Source organism: Pongo abelii, chromosome 23 (assembly GCF_028885655.2).
Source record: "Pongo abelii isolate AG06213 chromosome 23, NHGRI_mPonAbe1-v2.0_pri, whole genome shotgun sequence".
NCBI classification, from domain to species: domain Eukaryota; kingdom Metazoa; phylum Chordata; class Mammalia; order Primates; family Hominidae; genus Pongo; species Pongo abelii.
In genome coordinates this window covers 29,666,533-29,685,241 of record NC_085929.1, presented here as the reverse complement: position 1 = coordinate 29,685,241, position 18,709 = coordinate 29,666,533, and the positions used below count along the sequence as shown (strand labels likewise).

The 18,709-nt window shown below is 48.3% G+C and overlaps 2 protein-coding genes across 7 annotated transcripts in view; one reads left to right on the top strand and one right to left on the bottom strand.

Annotated features, from left to right (window-relative positions):
* The window catches only part of GUCD1 (guanylyl cyclase domain containing 1), a 20,781-nt gene extending 17,844 nt beyond the window's left edge, over positions 1 to 2,937 (bottom strand). For 2 of the 5 annotated variants that reach the window (XM_063722781.1, XM_002830933.6), the window contains exon 1: positions 2,602 to 2,812. In XM_063722781.1, coding sequence (XP_063578851.1) covers positions 2,602 to 2,812 — 211 coding nt within the window. Of the gene's footprint in view, positions 1 to 1,935 lie in introns of all 5 variants that reach the window. The other 3 variants (XM_024239819.3, XM_063722780.1, XM_024239822.3) reach the window with 3 other exon arrangements.
* On the top strand, positions 2,863 to 18,709 carry SNRPD3 (small nuclear ribonucleoprotein D3 polypeptide). Of its 2 annotated transcripts, none has more exons than XM_009234195.4 (4): positions 2,863 to 3,059; positions 4,630 to 4,773; positions 14,900 to 15,092; positions 18,491 to 18,709. In XM_009234195.4, the coding sequence occupies exons 2-4, from the start codon at positions 4,648 to 4,650 to the stop codon at positions 18,550 to 18,552; spliced, it is 381 nt and encodes a 126-aa protein (XP_009232470.1). In that variant the 5' UTR covers positions 2,863 to 3,059; positions 4,630 to 4,647; the 3' UTR covers positions 18,553 to 18,709. The 2 variants fall into 2 exon arrangements, with proteins under 2 accessions (XP_009232470.1, XP_009232471.1); XM_009234196.4 differs by having other exon boundaries at positions 2,948 to 3,213.

Sequence of the window (18,709 nt, the reverse complement as noted above, 5' to 3'; positions counted from 1 at the left end):
CCCTGACCCCTAGGGACTCATAAAGAGCTGAGCAGTGGGAGAGCTCTATGCAGGATGTTGTGCTGTCACGGTGAATGCCTGCCTGTTCAAGAACCCCTCACAGCAGCCACACACTGCCTTTTTGTTTTTCTCTACTCATACTGTTTCCTCCCCAGCTTTTGCTCTTGCACATCCCTTAGTCTAGGAGTGTCCAATCTTTTGGCTTCCCTGGGCCACACTGGAAGAATTGTCTTGGGCCACACATAAACTACGCTATCACTAATGATAGCTGATGAGCCTTAGTCTGAAATGTTAATGTTGTCTCCATGCTCTAATCCCTCTTACTCTCAGGGCCCCTCAATATGGAGTCCTTAAAGAGGCATCTGCTTTGCCCTATTGCACAGAATAAGAATTCTTCAGTGGCAGATGGGGATGAGGTTGCATTTGCCTCCTTCCAACCCTCAGCCCAGAGTAGGCACTTAGATATGCTTGGGGAATGGGAGGCGTTTTCCAAAAAGACCTCATACCTTGAGATGCCCAGGCCTACTTGTCACTTCACTGCTCTGCACCCCTCCTCCCCCAGGCTTCCAGACTACAGCCCTCTGTGTGAGGCTCCCTCCTTACTCTGTGGCTTGGGCTGTGACACTGACTAGCTGGGCTATCTTCTGCCAGGCTATGACTGTCCATGCCTTTCCGTGTCCAGCTGTAAAATGTGGCACAAGACAGCAGCTCTCTCTCAGAGACTCAGCTGCCCCTCCTCCTCTTGCCCTGCGCTCTAGAACTCCTTGATTCTGAGGCCTGGCAGGCCCCACAGGGCCATCTCCAGTCTCGGCAAGGGCGGATCGGACCTAGAGATGCTCATGTTGGGGGTGATAAGGTTAGGCGAGGCCTTGGCATCTGTCCCCATAACAGCTTTAGCTTTCTGAACACAAAGCCACAGCCAGATGTTGCTGCCTGGAGCCAAAGGGCTGCCTGGAAGGCCCTGGCCTGACCTCAGTTAGTGGTTGTCACTAAGGAAGGCAAGCAGTGCACTAGCCTTTAATACTTAACCCATCTCAGACTCAGTCTGCTCAGCTGCAAAAGTGCAAATCACAGTGGGCACCTACTTCACTGGTTCGTTATGAGGATTAATGAGGCACTGCATGTAAACAACTGCGCGCAGCGCGCGCCTGCCTTATGAACACTCGCTGTGAATGTAAGCCATTCCTCCTCTGAGGCTCAGGAATGGCAAGTATCTTGTCTCAGACCACAGGGCTAGACAACTGGAGGAGGAGGGATGTAAATCCCCCACCAACTCCACACAGCAAACACAAAACGGAACACTCCCTGGGAGTGACACCTGAAGGTCAGGGTCCCACAGGCTGTTGACCTCTTCCACAGTTGGCACTTCACTTCAGAGTTTACTAGCTAGCACTCCGTTTGTCATTAACCCCGCGCCTTCAGCAGGGCAGGAATCACGTCTTCCCCCTCCCCTACGTCTTGGGCAAGCAAACTAACGGCGAAGACATTGAATACCAGTCCGGGTCTCCACCCCAAAGGGGTTCAGGCTACCGCGTGGCAGAGAGAACCAGAGGGTGAAGAACAAGAGCAAAACAAAACGCCGAGTCTGGGAGGCCAGGGCACTGGCCCTTCCATTGCTCGGTGCTCTCGGCCAGTTTCCTGCCCTTCCCAGCCTCAGTCCTCCATGGTTTCCCAAGGCACGGGAGCTCCCAAGGCGGCTCCAGCAGGACTTTTGGCTTCTGGGGAAGGTGGCGCCCCTGCTACCCGGACCCTCCCACCATGCTGACAAGGGTCGCAATCCTGCAAGCGTCAGGAAACCCCCACTGACTGGAACCAGGCGGATGTGGGGGCGAGGCGGGAGTCGGCCCAAGGTCGCGCGACTGGAACCTGCCCCGCGCTAGGGCGGGGTCCCCTTCGTTCCTAGGGTGAAGACTGGGCCCACAGAGAGGCACTGACCGGGCTCGAGCGGCGGCCCCGCTGCCTCCGCCTCCGTCCTCATGACCCGGGCGGCGCGGGGCGCCCATGGCCCCGGCCCAGAGCGGGCTACAGCTTCCGCTTCGGCTGGGGCGGGAGGGCGGTCGGTGCGTGTCGAGTTCCTTCTCCGCCAGCGCCGCCGCTGCAGAGAGGAGAACGGGAGGCGGCGGCTGGGCCGCCCCAAGCTCCGCCCCAGCCCTTCCAGGTCTCGAATCTGGAGGCCCCGCCCCTTCCCTAAGCCCCGCCCCAAACTTTGATCCTAGAGGTCCCCAGCCTCCTGATTTAAGTCCGCTCCGGCCATTCGCCGCCTCAGCGTCGAGTGGCCCCGCCCTCTCGCCCAATCCTCGCGCAGACGCGCAGCCCACCAGGACGCGGGCCCCGGAAGCCCCGCCCCTTTCCTTGAGCCCCGCCCCAAAGCCCGCGCATTTCCTGAGCAGAGGCTTGTCCCTTCAGCAAGCCCTGCCTCTGCCGAGTCCCACTCCTTTGCCAGTCTTAGGTGTAAGCCCTGGTCCCGCCCAGTGCATCCCCGAGGCTCCAAGCAACTCTCCTCCAACTGTCTTTAGGGATGACCCTCAGCCGGCAGCCGTTCTACTCTATACCTAACTTTATCCGTACCAGATACCTAGCCTCACTCAGGGCCCCCCTTACCTGGCGGTGCCGGGATCAACAAATTAAATTGTGAGGGGAAGTCCTGGCCCTTGGCCCAACCTCCTGCTGTCCCCGGTCTGAGGGCCCAAGCCTCGGGTCTCCGCCTTGCCGTCCAGCCTGTCCTTGGTGTGGGGTGCTTGGAAGTGTGAGCACCCTCTCTGGCTCTTTGCCGGCCCCAAGGGTCGTTGCGGCGGCCCCCGGGCCCAGTCATCAGCCCTCTTTTCGGGTGCCGGAACTATCGTACTGGTGCCCTAGTTTCCCAGCCGGCAGGCGGAATGAGGAGGAAGCGGAGGCGAGACCGCGCTCAACACTGGGGAAAGGAAGGAGGCGGGACCTGCGCGCAGCATTTTGGGAACGAGTGGAATTCTGGGAGCTAGGCCCGCCATTCGCTTGACTCACGCCTTCGCCGTAGCATCTTTCGCAGCGCATCGAAGAGAAGGAAAAGTAGGCCAGAGCCGGTGAGGCTGGGGACGGGCGAAGGGAGGTCGAAGCGCCTGTGAGGGGCCAGGGGCTGGAGAAAGACTCGCTGCATGGAACTGTGCGGGGCTCGGGGAGGGAAGAAAGCGGGAAGCTTGGGCCACCCAAACAGCGTCGCCTCACTAGCTCCTGGAAGTAAGTTCATTAGCTTTCCTCTCAACGTGCATGCTTCTCACATTCTGTATCTCTCCAGGTGAGTGTTTTTCAAAGCTTCCAGGCAGTAATCTCGAAGTCATTTCTGATTGACTATCTCCTTCCCCCAAATCCTATGAGGTTTTGTTTTTTTTTTTTTTTAAATAGAGACGGGGTTTCACCATGTTGCCCTGGCTGGTCTCGAACTCCTGGGCTCAAGGGATCCACCGGCCTCGGCCTTCCAAAGTGCTTAGATTACAGGCGTGAGCCACCGCGCCCAGCCCGTCATTTTTTAAAAAGTTCTTTGCATCTCTGCCCCAGTCCCCTTTCAGGCCGTGATCCCCTCATGCTTTCCACACTGTTGCAGCAGTTTTAACTGTTGCAGAAGTTTTAACAAGTTTCTCTGCTTCTAAACCTTACGTTCTATCCATTTTGTAAATAAATGCTGCTATCTTTTCATTGCGTCATTCTTTACGTATAATTCTGCAGTGGTTCTCCACTACCTTCAGTATAAAATCTAGACTTCTAAGGCTGAAAGCCAGGGACCCTCACCAAAGGAGCCTGTCCTTTCAACCTCATGTACTCCTGTCTTAGGTGCACTTACGTTCCAACTTTGAGTCGTTGCTCATCTCAATAAAAAGTTCACTGCTTGATGCTTTTGATTAGGTCAAGTCAGGTGCTTTCCCTGATTTTCCTCCATGACAAGCATTTCATGCATATAGCACGTTGTCACTTTGGTATTTTCTCAATATCCTTGATAGTAAAATAAGTGAAGGGTTAAAGGGCTGAATTAAAAGTACAGCCTGCTCTCCTAGATGTGCATGGTCCTTTGGTCTGTATCTGCACCTTCCATAGAGTAGCCACTAGCTACATGTGGCCGTTGAGGACTTGGAATATGGCCACTGGGATTGAGGGACTGGGTTTTTTTATTTTAATTCTATTGTGTTTTAGTTAAGTTTAATTTAAATAGCTACGTGTGGACATGAGCTACTGTATTGGACAGCTCAGGCCTGTGTTATTCTCAAAATGTAATCATCTACAATTAAGGGTTAACAAATAACAGTGCAACAAATTAACATTCCAATCCCCCTCCCCTGACACACACAGTATTGGCTAATGGTCCTTTAGCTGAAGATTAAGGGACATAGGGTAGCGGGGACACATGGTCCATGGGAGATGCTCTCTTTTCATTCCTAGTTTTACTTCTGTCCACCCCCACCATTCCTCCTCACCCCACATCTTGCACATATTTGCCAGATAGTTTCCTCCAAGCCAGTTTTTTTTTTCCTTGGTAGAAAATACAGCTTTGGCGTTTTTGCTAAGTTTTATGGAGTGCCAGGCCTTGGAGGAAGCATGATGTGTGCCGCATGCCTTCTCAGACTCTGAAATATTAACTGACTGTTGTCTCTCTTACTGTAGAACTCTCTTCCTGCCAAGATGTCTATTGGTGTGCCGATTAAAGTACTGCATGAGGCCGAGGGCCACATTGTGACATGTGAGACGAACACCGGTGAGGTATATCGGGGGAAGCTCATTGAAGCAGAGGACAACATGAACTGCCAGGTATTCTGCTTTGCATGTGAGGCTGTGTGGGAGGAATGGCCCTGTGTCTTGAAGGACAGAAAAGTGTGGGTTGAGGGTCTCTGGAAATTGTTCTCATTCATCAGTGATTTCCTAAGTGCCTAATGCATACCAGTCAGGTGCTGTTATAGGCTCTTTGGATGTGGGCATGAACGAGACACTTAGTCTTGAGACAGAAAAGCCATTTGGAGGTTTGGAATATTTTACTTTGTCATTTTTGTTTTTTCCATCCCCAAATTTGGGGGTCTGTTTGGGAGAAGTGCTACTTCCTTCAGCAGAATCCTTCAGATTCAGGGCCATTATCCATTTGCCTCCACTTGCTTTGCGATTAGCAGAATCTTCTTACATACTGTGTTTGTTTCCCTTTTCTCTTGGAGGAGGAGTCTCATTTGATTATTGCAACTACCTTGTGAGGTAAGCAGGTTTGGTGATAGTCTTGTCATCCATAAAATAGGGAGAATGAGATTAAAGGGCTCATCACTCTGATGATAAATAATGGAGTAGTTTCCTGATATGGTGTCCTTCTCATGGCACAACTTTGCCTTTTGCATAGTCATCTGAATTTTTATAACATTGTTTTTCGTTGTATCTTCACACTTACTTTGTTCTTTAAACCACTGGTTAAGAACTTGGACTTGGGAGTCAGAGAGAGATGTGGGTTTGTATCCTAATTATATGACCTTAGATGTATTAACCACTCAGTTTTCTCATCTGTTAAATGGGCTGGTATTATTTTGGGTTCTTTGATGTAGATGCCAAGACAGAATTTTGCAAGGTATTTATTGGGGGAAATGACAATAAGGGATAAAAGAGCAAGGAAACAGTAGTAGGCAGGGAAATTTTCAGTTTGTGATGCTGGTCTGACTGGTGAAATGAGAGGGGAAAGGAAGGAGGATTGAGCAGGAGGAGCCTTAGACTACAGCGTAGTTTTGAGGAAATCTCAGCAAGGCAGCGATTGCTTGTTAGAAGAGTCTAGCATGGGGCAGAAATGGGCGGACTAGCATCCCCGCTGTGTTCAGGCCATTGGCTGGCAACATGGGGAGAGAGTAGCCTCAAGTTGAATGCCATGGTGGACTGCAAAGATGGAGATTGTCGGCTGCCTGCACTCCTCATATCCTGTTCTCTTTTGAAGGGAGATCTGAGCAGCACACCCTTAAGACTGCCACAGGGGTAATATCCACACCCCCAGGACTTTTACAAAGATCAGATGAGCTATATGTGTGCAATAGCTGCTCAGTGCCTCACATACTGTAAGTGTTCAACGTATGATACCTATTGCTTTTTTCCAGATGAGAAGGTCAGAGAGGTAAAGCACCTTACACTGCGGTCAGGCATCCTGACCATCCATTGGTTTGCAGCGTTCATTTATTTGTGATTTTTCTGTAGCTTTGAGCGTCTGCGTCTTCCTGCGAGGTTGACAAGCTTTGTCAGTTCCCTGAATGCAGAGAAGTAGACCTCTGGTGACTCGGGTTTATTGCATTACTGTCAATAGATCAGTTTATCTATTGAGGGTAGATAAGTTTATCATCTCTCTTTCATATATCCAGTCCTCTGGCTTAAGGCATGCTCATCCACTTTAAGGTACTTCAATTTGGTGAGAAGAATGCAAGACTTGGGTTAGTGAATCTTAATGGGTTTGTTCAACTAGCTGTATGTATTTGGACAACTTGCTGGGTTTCCAGGGCCTTTGTCATCCCATCCGTAATGTGAAGGTGTGTAACCAGATAACCTTGGTAGCCATTCAGAGATGCAGTCAACATGACACAAAGTGTACAGACCTTGGTGTCCGACAGACCTGGAATCAGCTTGTAACCTGCCACCTAGGGTGAGTTGGGGTGAGCTTAGCTTTGGACCTCCTTCATCCTCTGGTCCCTCCTCTAAATCAGGGACAAAAATAGCACCTTGGCCTCAGAAGGAACCATAGTGCAGAGGAAATGAGTAGATGGATGTCACATGCCTGACCAATGGTGGGGGGCAGCCACCTGCCTCCCTGCTTGTATTTGTATGCTAGTGCTACCATAACAAAGTTTCACAGACTGGGCAGCTTAGACAACACAAATTTATTTTCTCATAGTTCTGAAGGTTGGAAGTCTGAGATCAAGGTGTTGGCAAGGCTGGTTTCTTCTGAGGGATGTGAAGGAAGGATCTGTTTCAGGCCTCTGTCCTCGCTTATAGATGGCTCTCTTCCTGTGTCTTCACTTGGTCTTCCGTCTGTAGTGTTTCTGTCCAGATCTCTTCTTATAAGGATGCCACGCATGTAGGATTAGGGTCCACTCTAATGACTTCATCTTCACATAATTAGGTTTATAAAGGTGTTTTTTTTTTTTTTTTTTTTTTTCTGAGATGGAGCCTTGCTCTGTCACCCAGGCTGGAGTCTTGCTCTGTCACCCAGGCTGGAGTGCAGTGGCGCGATCTTGGCTCACTGCAACCTCTGCCTTCCAGGTTCAAGCCTCCTGAGTGGCTGCCTCAGCCTCCTGAGTGGCTGGGACTACAGGCACCTGCCACCATGCCCAGCTAATTTTTGTATTTTTATATTTTTAGTAGAGACAGGTTTCACCATATTGGCCAGGCTGGTCTCGAACTCCTGACCTTGTGATCTGCTCGCCTCGGCCTCTCAAAGTGCTGGGATTACAGATGTGAGCCACCATGCCCAGCTTGCTTGCTTTTTTTTTTTTTTTTTTTTTTTTGAGTCTCACTCTGTCGCCCGGGCTGGAGTGCAGTGGCATGATCTTAGTAGAGATAGGGTTTCCCCATGTTGCCGAGGCTGGTCTCGAACTCCTGAGTTTGCCTCAGCCTCCCAAGTGCTGGGATTACGGGTGTGAGCCACTGTGCCTGGCCCCCTTTTTTTTTTTTTTTTTTTTTTGGAGACAGAATCTTGCTCTGTCGTCCAGGCTGGAGTACAGTGGCACGATCTCAGCTCACTGCAACTTCTGTCTTCCTGGGTTTAAGCAACTCTCTTGCCTCAGCCTCCTGAGTAGCTGGGATTACAGGCATGGGCCGCCATACCCCACTAATTTTAATATTTTTTGTATTTTTAATAGAGATGGAGGCTCATCATGTTGCCCAGGCTGGTCTCTAACTCCTGAGCTCAGGCAATCTGCCCACCTTGGCCTCCCAAAGTGCTAGGATTACAGGCGTGAGCCACTGCACCCAGCCTTTTTTTTTTCTTTTCCTTTTTTTTTTTTTTTTTTTTTTTTTTTGAGATTAAGCCTTGCTCTGTTGACCAGGCTGGGGTGCAGTGGTTTGATCATAGCTCATGGCAGCCTTGGACTTCTGGGCTCAAGAGATCTTTTCACCTCAGTCTTCTAAGTATCCAGGACTACCAGTGTGCCCCACCATACCTGGCTAATTTTTAAATTTTTTTGTAGAGATGGAGTCTTGATATGTTTTTCAGGCCAGTTTCAAACTCTTGGCCACAAGTGATCCTGCTACCTCGGTCTCTCAAACTCCTGGAATTACAGGCATGAGCCACCACATCTGGCCTGTAAAGATTTTTTGTCTCTAAATATGATCACATTCTGAGGTGCTGGGTATTAGGACTTCAACAATGAATTTTTTTGAGGGATACAATTTAGCCTGTAACAGGATGTAGAGGCCTCACTTGGTCTACCAAAACCTAGGCACATTGAATAAGAGCCAGCAGACTGTGGCGTAGCTAAAGCTGGTGGTGGGTGAACTCTGAGCACAGTTTAGTTTGTTCGGCACATCTCAGGCTGTGAGGCTTGCCTGTCCTTCCCAGATCCAATCATTCTGCCTTTTGGGAATGAGAACATCCTCTTAGCACTTTTCCTTGCTTGTTCAATAACATTTCCTGTTATAAAAGTGGGGTGGGACAAAATGTGGTGGCTACTTCTATAATCCCAACACTTTGAGAGGCTGAGGCAGGAGGATCACTTGAGCCCAGGAGTTCAAGACCAACCTGGGCAACATGACAAGACTTTGTCTCTAAAAAAAATAAAATAAAATAAACGGATGTGGTGGCACATGCCTGTAGTCCCAGCCATTCAGGTGGAGGCTGAGGTGGGAGGATTACTTGAGCCCAGGAAGTCAAGGCTGCAGTGAGCTGTGGAGTGCCACTGCACTCCAGCCTGGGTGATGGAGTGAGACCTAGTCTCACACATACACAAAAGCACACCACAATGATTTGGAAAAGATAAATAGAGGATCTCACTCTGTTGCCCAGGCTAGTCTTGCACTCCTGGACTTAAGCGATCCTCCCACCTTGGCCTCCCAAAGTATTGGAATTACAGGCCTGAGCCACACCTGCCCTGTTTTGGGGTTTTAGTATTTACTTTTTATTCTATCCTCTTTCAGAAATAGTTAGACCCTGTCTCTTCCAAAAAGCAAAAATGGTTTAAAAATTATCTGGATATGGGGCCGGGCACTGTGGCTCACGCCTGTAATCCCAGCACTTTGGGAGGCCGAGGTGGGCAGATCACGAGGTCAGGAGATTGAGACCAACCTGGCTAACACAGTGAAACCCCGTCTCTACTAAAAAAATACAAAAAAATTAGCTGGGCGTGGTGGCGGGTGCCTGTAGTCCCAGCTACTCGGGAGGCTGAGGCAGGAGAATGGCGTGAACCCAGGAGGCAGAGCTTGCAGTGAGCCGAGATCGCGCCACTGCACTCCAGCCTGGGCGACAGAGCGAGACTCCATTTCCAAAAATAAAAAATAAAATAAAAAATATATTATCTGGATGTGATGGCTTATGCCTGTAGTCCCAGCTACTCCATAGGCTAAGGCAAAAAGGATCACTTGAGCCCACCCAGCAGTTCAGGCTGCATTAAGCTCTGGTCGCACCACTGCACTCCAGCCTGGATGACAGAGCAAAACCCTATCTCTAAAATTAAAAAAATCCTATGGCAGGATAAAAGTAGATACATAGATCATGGTGCAGGTAAGCTGGGGTAGAATGTAAAATGAAGCCAAGCAGTCAGTATCCAGAAATGTAAACCTGAATCTCTGTACATTGAATAAAGATATATTCCAGTGTAAGGTTAAGCAGGGAAGATCATCAGTTCCAAAATGCATAGTGTTCTTAAGTTAAAATAGCAATTGTGTGGATTTCCGTGGCACTCAGATACAGGAGATACTATTAGATGATATCCTTGACAACATCCCCATACAAAATACCCTGTCTTTTATGGTCCCTCAAGTAGTTTTAAAGTATCCTGTTATCTTAGCACTGTTTTTGACATTTGAAAATGCAAAATATGGCCAGGCACATTGGCTCATGCCTGTAATCCCAGCACTTTGGGAGGCTGGGCCAGGAGGATCACTTGAGCCCAAGAGTTCGGGACCAGCCTGGGCAACATAGTGAGACCCTGTCTCATGTATACATATATATATATATATATATATATATATATATTTTTTTTTTTTTTTTTTTTTTTTTTTTTTAAAGGAAGAAGAGGAAATATGTATATGTGAAACTCAGGATGAGGTCCCTGAAATGGTGCTTATCGGGTCAGAGGGTGTGCATCTGAGATTAAGCTGCGAAGGCAGGGAGCTTTTGTTCTCCTTCTCGTTCCCACAGCTGCAAGCCAAGCACTGGTGGCCAGTGCTGCAGGATAGGGCATCAGCTGCAGGATATGGCATGTCTGTCAAAATGCTGTTGGCATAAGTGAGAAAAATAACAAAACTCCAAAATATGTCCCCAGTTTTATAAAAATGGACCCAAATTATAAATGATACAAGCAAATACAGAGAGTAATGGTCAAACCCATTTCACTACATTCAAAGTGACTTAATTCTTAGAAGTTTTGGTGGGAGAATGTGGTGTAGAGCTCTGCACAAGCAGACATTGTGCTTTTGGGGCTTTGACATGACCACCCAATCACTGATGGGACTGTTTGAAATCTGTTTTGTTGGCTGTGGCATATAATAGCCATCTTTGGAAAAATGGTCTCTGTATGGAATATGGTCTTGTCACTGTATAAAAATGAGAACCCAAAAGAAGCTCTCACATGATTGGGTCAGAAAATTGCCCATAACTATTGCTAGGAAAGTTTTTGAAATCTCTGAATTCAATGTAATTGAATTTCTTTAGACACCTAGCCCTCTAGGTTGAAGGAAAACCAGTTTTTTAAACTTATCATATACTTTTTTTTCCTGTACTGTTTGTGAGTGGATTGCATTCATCATGCTCCTCTACCCCATAATACTTTTGTATTTCCTAAGAACAAAGATAGGTAGATGGCCTCAGTTAGTATTCCTATTATAGCAGTGGCAACCAAGTGCCTCTGCCTTTGTGTGTGTGTGCAATTGTCCTAAAGAAGGTCCTAAAGAATGCATTTCTGGTGTATTGACAGGCCTGAGACACCCCAACACACCTTCACAGTCCTGGAGCTAGCTTTCTCCATCTTGGCCCCAGGTATCTAAGAAAGTCCCACCACTTTGTGCTACAAAGGTTCTCTCTCTCCCACTCAGGATGTCGTTTCAGTTGGGTACCTGGCTTATACCATATGTGTTTCATTGTGGCTGTTGAGGAAAGTTGATTAAACTGGGTGTTCCTGCCTGGAGTTGATTAAGATCTGGTTCACTCAAAAGTTGCTGCCTTGGGCTTGTGATACAAACACAGGTCAGGCTTATTAGCAAGCTCTAGCAGGCGTGTGTGCAGTGAGACTGTGGGGTTTTGTCCACAGCAAGCTGTTCTCAGCCAGTGCTGCAGGGAAAGCGAGAGCAGTAGTGAGCCTGGTTGTTAGGGTTAAAATAGGAGTCAGATGACACTGGACTCTCCTGCTTCAGCCAGGACATAGTTCATTTATGGAAATGCCTAGATTAAGTCTTGTTGGACTTATGCAACAGCTTCTGTCAGGAAAGGAGTGAGATGTGCCCCTATGTGCTGGAGAGAGTGTGGCTTAGCAGTGGCACAGCTCCCAAAACACATTTTAGCTGTCAATCAGATTTAGTAGGTACTGAGTCTCTATTATGTATTAGGCAATAGAGACAGCATTTAGACATACTTTGCCTTGTTCACTTTTTTTTTTTTTTTTTTTTTTGGACAGGGTCTTACTCTGTTGTCCAGGCTGGAATGTAGTGTCGTAATCACAGCTTACTGCAGCCTTGAACTCCTGGGCTCCAGCCATCCTCCCACCTCAGCCTCCCAAGTAGCTGGGACCACAGGCATGCACCACCACACCTGGCTAATTGTTAAAAATTTTTGTAGAGATAGGATCTTGTTACATTTCCCAGGCTGGTCTCAAACTCTTGACCTCAAGCAGTCCTCCCACCGTGGCCTCCCAAAGTGCTGGGATTACAGACATAAACCACTGTGCCTGGCCTGATTTGCTTTTTAACAGTTTCAGGAAATGTGATCAGATGCAGTGGTTAAGAGTGTGAGTTAGACAGAACTGGGTTCAAACTCCAGCCAGGCCATGTAAGCGTGGTGTGACCTCAAGCAGGAGAATAGAGGGAAAGGGCATGGGTTTCTAGGGACAGATCTGCATCTGAATGGCTATGTCACTTCATCTCTTTACCTTATAGGATTTTGTGGGGTAACAGCTGCCGTGGGGAAATCACCTGGGCCAGCACTTGATGTCTAATAAGTGCTCAGTAACTGTTGGCTTTGTTTTCTTGTGTTTTCAAAACTCAACTTTGTAGTTGAGGGAACGGAGGCTCAGAGAAGCCTGGAGATATACCTGAGGTTACACTTCTGACAAATGGCAGAGCTGGATCTCACCTATAGGTCTTTAGGCCTATTTTGTGTCTTCTACAGAGTCATGAGTGTGGCACAGTCCCCAAAACACATTTTTTGTTTGTTTGGTTTGTTTTTTGTTTTTTGAGACGGTGTCTTGCTGTGTTGCCCAGGCTGGAATACAGTGGCGTGATTTCGGCTCACTGCAACCTCTACCTCCCAGGTTCAAGTGATTCTCCTGCCTCAGCCTCCCGAGTAGGTGGGGCTACAGGTGGGGCTCAGCCTCCCGAGTAGGTGGGGCTACTGCCACCACACCCGGCTAATTTTTGTATTTTTAGTAGAGCCAGGGTTTCACCGTGTTTGCCAGACTGGTCTCAGGTGATCCACCCACCTCGGCCTCCCAAAGTGCTGGGATTACAGGCATGAGCCACCGCGCCTGGCCCCAAAACATTTTAATTGTCAGTCAGATTCAGGTGAGCCTGAGTTGTATCCAGTTTCTGTCTTGGGTAGTCTGACCATAAACCTGGCGTTCATTTGTGGCACTAGAGGTTATGGTATTCTTCAGGGGAAGAAAAGGATTGGTAAGGACTTGGGAACTGGATGAAAATTTAACAGGCTGGGAGTGAGGAGCCTGGAGCAGTAGGTTTATGGGAAACTGGAGCCCTGTTGCCCCTGAAGGTAGAACAGGGATAGTGGGTGGAAGCTCTAGAAACCATTCCTCTAGAAACTGCTCATATACAACAGGGGCAACCCCAGAGCATAGTTTTGTTTGTTTTCTTTTTGAGAGGATCTTGCTCTGTGGCCCAGGCTGGGGTGCAGTGGCTCCATCACAGCTCCCTGCAGCCTCGACCTCCCAGAACCAAGTGATCCCTTCACCTCAGCTTCCCGAGTAGCTGGACTACAGGCACATGCCACCACACCCAGCTAATTTTTGTAGAGACGAGGTCTCACTGTGTTGCCCAGGCTGGTCTCAAACTCCTGGGCTCAAGTGATCCTCCCACCTTGACCTCCCACAGTGTTGATATTACAGACATGAGCCACCACACCCAGCCCATAGTTGCTCTTTTCTTGCTGAGTGTTCAAGCAGAGGCTGGGTGGCCAGTTAGCACTTGAGGAAAAGAATGAATGAGTATAAGATGGCAACTAGCCAGACAGAAATCTGCAGAGACAGCACATCTTTCTACAATAAGGGCTGACCCATTCTAAATAAATTATAGTTCTCTCTCTTCAGAAGGTTCATACAATAAGCTGCTTTTTCTGTAAATGTGGTGCTTGTTGAGGTTGATGCTGGCAGATTGGTATCACCCTCCCATGCCAAGCTGGTCTCACCTTCAGGCTCCCCATTTGTCCATCCTGCAGTCTATCCTTGTTGACACATTTATCTTTCCTAAGTGCTGCTTTAACCCTATTGATCTTTCCTCTATCGACAAACTTGAGTGACTCCTTTATCTGAAGTAACAACCGTGTCCAGGGTCATTATTCGACTGCTCTGGTCCTCACATCCTATAGGCTCCTGCCCAAGTGCCTGCTCTTTTCCTTGTGCAAGCTCTTGCCTCATAACCCTCCAGTAATTTCAGGCCCTTTTTACAGGCCCTGTGGTACCACCTCCATTTCTCAGTCTCTAGTCACCCAAGCTAGAGGGTTCTGTCTCACCTTCTAGAGTATGCACTCTGGAGGGTCAGAACCACATCTGGTATATACTCGTGACCTTCATGGTGCCTTTGAAATCTGAGTGCCAGGCAGTGCAGGGGAAGACAGTTTGGACCAGCAGTTTGAAGCTGTTTTCGTTAGGGTTTAGCACCTTCGAGAGCTCTTCACATCTTTGCTCAGCAGGCAATGCAGCACAGCCAGGGCTCTGAAGCTAGGCCAGCTGGTTCGAATCTGGAGTTCCCTGCATTCCAGCTGTTTGACCTTGGATAACTGCTTTGGTTTTTTTAACATGTAAAGATGGGAGCACTCTGGGCGCCGTGGCTCACACCTGTAATCCCAACACTTTGGGAGGCTGAAGCGGGCAGATCACCTGAGGTCAGGAGTTCGAGACCAGCCTGTCCAACCTGGTGAAACCACGCCTCTATAAAAATACAAAATTAGCTGGGCATGGTGGTGCATGCCTGTAATCCCAGCTACTCAGGAGGCTGAGGCAGGAGAATTGCTTGAACCCGGGAGGCAGAGGTCGCGGTGAGCCAAGATTGCACCATTGCACTTCAGCCTGGGCAACAAGAGCGAAACTCCATCTCAAAAAAAAGGGGGGGAGCACTCATACCCACGCTGAAGGTGTTGTGAGGACTGTTTAGGTAAAGTGCTCAGTGCAGTCCCTGGTGTACACAGTTAGTACTGACGATTGCTGTGTGATTCACCAGCTTTGTCACAATGTCAGTCTGCTTTTCTGGACTTCCCCCTTCCACCAGTCAAGGCCCTCCCCACCGCTGGTACTGTTGACCATTAACTGATTAGCTGGTGATTTCCTTCCAGATGTCCAACATCACAGTCACATACAGAGATGGCCGAGTGGCACAGCTGGAGCAGGTATACATCCGTGGCAGCAAAATCCGCTTTCTGATTTTGCCTGACATGCTGAAGAACGCACCCATGTTAAAGAGCATGAAAAATAAAAACCAAGGCTCAGGGGCTGGCCGAGGAAAAGCTGCTATTCTCAAGGCCCAAGGTAGGTGCTTTTCATGCACAGGTTTTAAAATATAGGTTTGTCTTGTGTCTTGTAGAAAGGGGCCCTATTACTGCCTGGGGACGGAGAGGGTTTGACCTGTGCTCTCTCCACACCCACCACCCACTGCCACCCCTTCCCCTTGCAGCGTGGAGAGATCCTGTGAGGCCATTATTTTATTTTTTTGAGACAGAGTCTCGCTTTGTCACCGAGGCTGGAGTGCAATGGTGTGATCTCAGCTCACTGCAATTTCTGCCTCCCAGGTTCAAGCAATTCTTCTGCTTCAGCCTTTCAAGTAGCTGAGATTACAGTGCGCACTGCCCTGCCTAGCTAATTTTTTTATTTTTATTTTATTTATTTATTTTTGTATTTTTAGTAGAGATGGGATTTCACCATGTTGGTCAGGCTGGTCTTGAAGTCCTGACCTCACATGATCCACCTGCCTCGGCCTCCTGAAATGCTGGGATTACCAGTGTGAGCCACCGCACCTGGAGAGGCCCATCTTTTCTAGAAGTTCTGTGCGAGAGGTGTGGGATCGCTTGCCCTTGTCTAGTTTGCCGAGCAGACACAGCCCGGAGCAGATGAGCTGACTCGAGTGTGAGGGCAGCATTTCCTAGCGAGACTGGGTCTTATGGATGGACACCAGCATGTACTTAGGGAGATCTGATAGTAGAGCTCTGTTTTCAGAAATAAAGCCACCTTTTAGTACATTCCAAAAGTGGGACTGTCCTTTTCGCAGTCCCCTAGTCTGGCCTTGCTTCTTGGTTAGCCTAATTTGGTTTTATATTTAGGTTCATGAAAGTTCTGTCATGTTGATTAGACAACAAAGTAATTGTGGCCCTTGGAAACTGTCTTAGTGTTGGTAAAAAAAAGGTTTGCAGCCAGGGAAGGCACTGGATTCTTCATTGGTTTCTTTAGCTGCTATACATGTTTTATATATGTGTGAGGAAAAAAGTCAAACTGTGTTTTTCCTCTGCTCTCACAACACAACAATCAACAAAGAAGACTTCTGTGACCAAGCAAGCAGTCAGTACTGCAGTAGACACCAGCTGGGTGTACTTCAGTTCTGACACTATCTACCTGGAGATAGCCTGAAAAACCATTGGTTGAGGGCTCAGTCCCACAAGACTGCCCCTGCACCCCCCACTATTATTCATAAGCACAGGCCTCCAGAACATCTGAATGGCTTCAAGCCAGGGTTCTCACGTCTCCCTCCTTGGGTTCGATTAATTTGCTGGAGTAGCTTACACAACCCGGGAATCACATACTTAAGTTTACTGGTTTATAACAGGATATTTTATAGGCTACAAATAAACAGTCACATGAAGAGATGCATAGGGTGAGATCTGGAAGGGTCACAAGCACAAGAGCTGCTAGCCCCATGGAGTTTCCTCCTGGCACATTTGTTCACCTTCCTGTCAGGCTCCACATGGTCAGCTGTCCCGAAGCTCCCCTAACCCTGCCCTCTTGGGCCTTTTATGGAGACTTCATTGGATAGTCATGATTAAAGGATGGACAACCATGTGGAAATGCCATTAGACAAAATGGGTGTGATCTAACACTAATAGACAGGGTGGGGAAACCCCGCAAGGCCTGTCCAGATTCTTTTTGGCCTCTGCAGCATTTGTTCCTCCAGGGTATAGGGCAGGACCTTTCTCTGGAGTGAGGTCTTAGGACCCGCAATCAGATTAGGGTCCTGCCTTGGGCAGGTAAAAGGAGGGCAGGAGAAGTTTCAAGAGAGAGATTCTGTCTCCTGAGTCCTGCTTCTGAGGCCTAAAGTGCCCTAATGTTATAACAAAAGACTATAACAAGGACTATAGGAGTTATGAGCTGGGAACCATGGATGAAAGCTCAAGTTTAAAGATGTAATAGTGTGAGGGGCCGGGTGCAGTGGCTTATGCCTGTAATCCCAGCACTTTGGGAGGCCGAGGTGGGCAGATCACAAGGTCAGGAGTTCGAGACCAGCCTGGCCAACACAGTGAAACCCCGTCTCTACTAAAAATACAAAAATTAGCTGGGCGTGGTGGTAGGTCCCTGTAGTCCCAGCTACTCGGGAGGCTGAGGCAGGAGAATTGCTTGAACCCAGGAGGTGGAGGTTGCAGTGAGGCGAGATTATGCCAGTGCACTCCAGCTGAGGTGACAGAGCTAGACTGCATCTCAAAAAAAAGAATATTTTATTTGTTCTTCAAAGCCTGTCTTCTCCTAGAACCCCTGGGTTACAGAGGAGAACAGCAGCAGTCTTATCATGCTATTTATATGGAGAGTGTTTTCTTTTTGCTACTATGAAATAATTTTTTTTTTTTTTTTTTTTTTTTTTTTTTTGGAGACTGAGTCTCCATCGCCCAGGCTGCAGTGCGATGGCTTGATCTCAGCTCACTGCGACCTCCTCCAACTCCCAGGTTCAAGTGATTCTCTTGCCTCAGCCTCCCGAGTAACTGGGATTACAGGCGCATGCCACCACGTGCAGCTAATTTTTGTGTGTTCAGTAGAGAAGGGGTTTTGCCATGTTGGCCAGTCTGGTCTCAAACTTATGACCTCAAGTGATCTGCCTGCCTTGGACTCGCAAAGTCATGGGGTTACAGACATGAGCCACTGCACCCATCCTGAAATAATTATTTTCTCAGAAAAAAATACAAAAGATAATATAACCCTTCTCCCAGATCTTACACATGTTAACACTTAACTATATTTGTTTCAGAATTGAAAAAATGAATTCAGTGCATCTGTAATGTTTTTCAGCTCACCCAAGGCCAGCCCCAGGGATTTGTCTTTTCTGTAGCTCTCAGACCATCTTCTTTGCCCTCAGCATGCTACCTCTCAGCCTCTTGTAGAGAGCAGTGTGGGACTGGAAGGCAAGAGTGTGCTGCGCTCCTGCTTTGATGCCAGTCCCCAGCCCCTGCCCCTCCGTCTCCATCCCCCCTGTGAAATGCAATGGCTGTCAGCCGGACGTGTTGGCTTATGCCTGTAATCCTGACACTTTGGGAGGCCGAGGTGGGTGGATCACCTGAGGTCAGGAGTTTAAGACCAGCCTGGCCAACATGGTGAAACCCTGTCTCTACTAAAAATACAGGAAATTAGCCGGGCGTTGTGGTTCACGTCTGTAGTCCCAGCTACTCAAGTAGGAGGCTGAGACATGAGAATCGCCTGATCCCAGGAGGTGGAGATTGCAGTGAGTCGAGATCATGCCACTGCACTCCAGCCTGGGCAACAGAGTGGGACTCCGTCTCAAAAAAAAAAAAAAAAAAAAAAAAAAAAGGGCAGGGGGTGGAAATGCAATGGCCAGGGTGGTGTTGGACTAGGTAACCCTTCTAACTGGTGTCCTAGGGCCCTGGCTACTCTGTGCTATGAGCATTCACTGATCACACTGACCTGGCCTCATATTTTCTGTTCTTCCCTTTCAGTGGCCGCAAGAGGAAGAGGACGTGGAATGGGACGTGGAAACATCTTTCAAAAGCGAAGATAATTTTCTAAGTTGAACAGAACTTTGCCCTTTTTTCTTTCAGGTTATCTGAGTTCATTGGAGTGGGTGCTTGTGCATATGTACTAGGTATCTTTTGACATCTTTCTCTTTAGATCAGGGGAAATGTTTAAGCTAAATAAATCTGGGGGGTTTTTTGTTC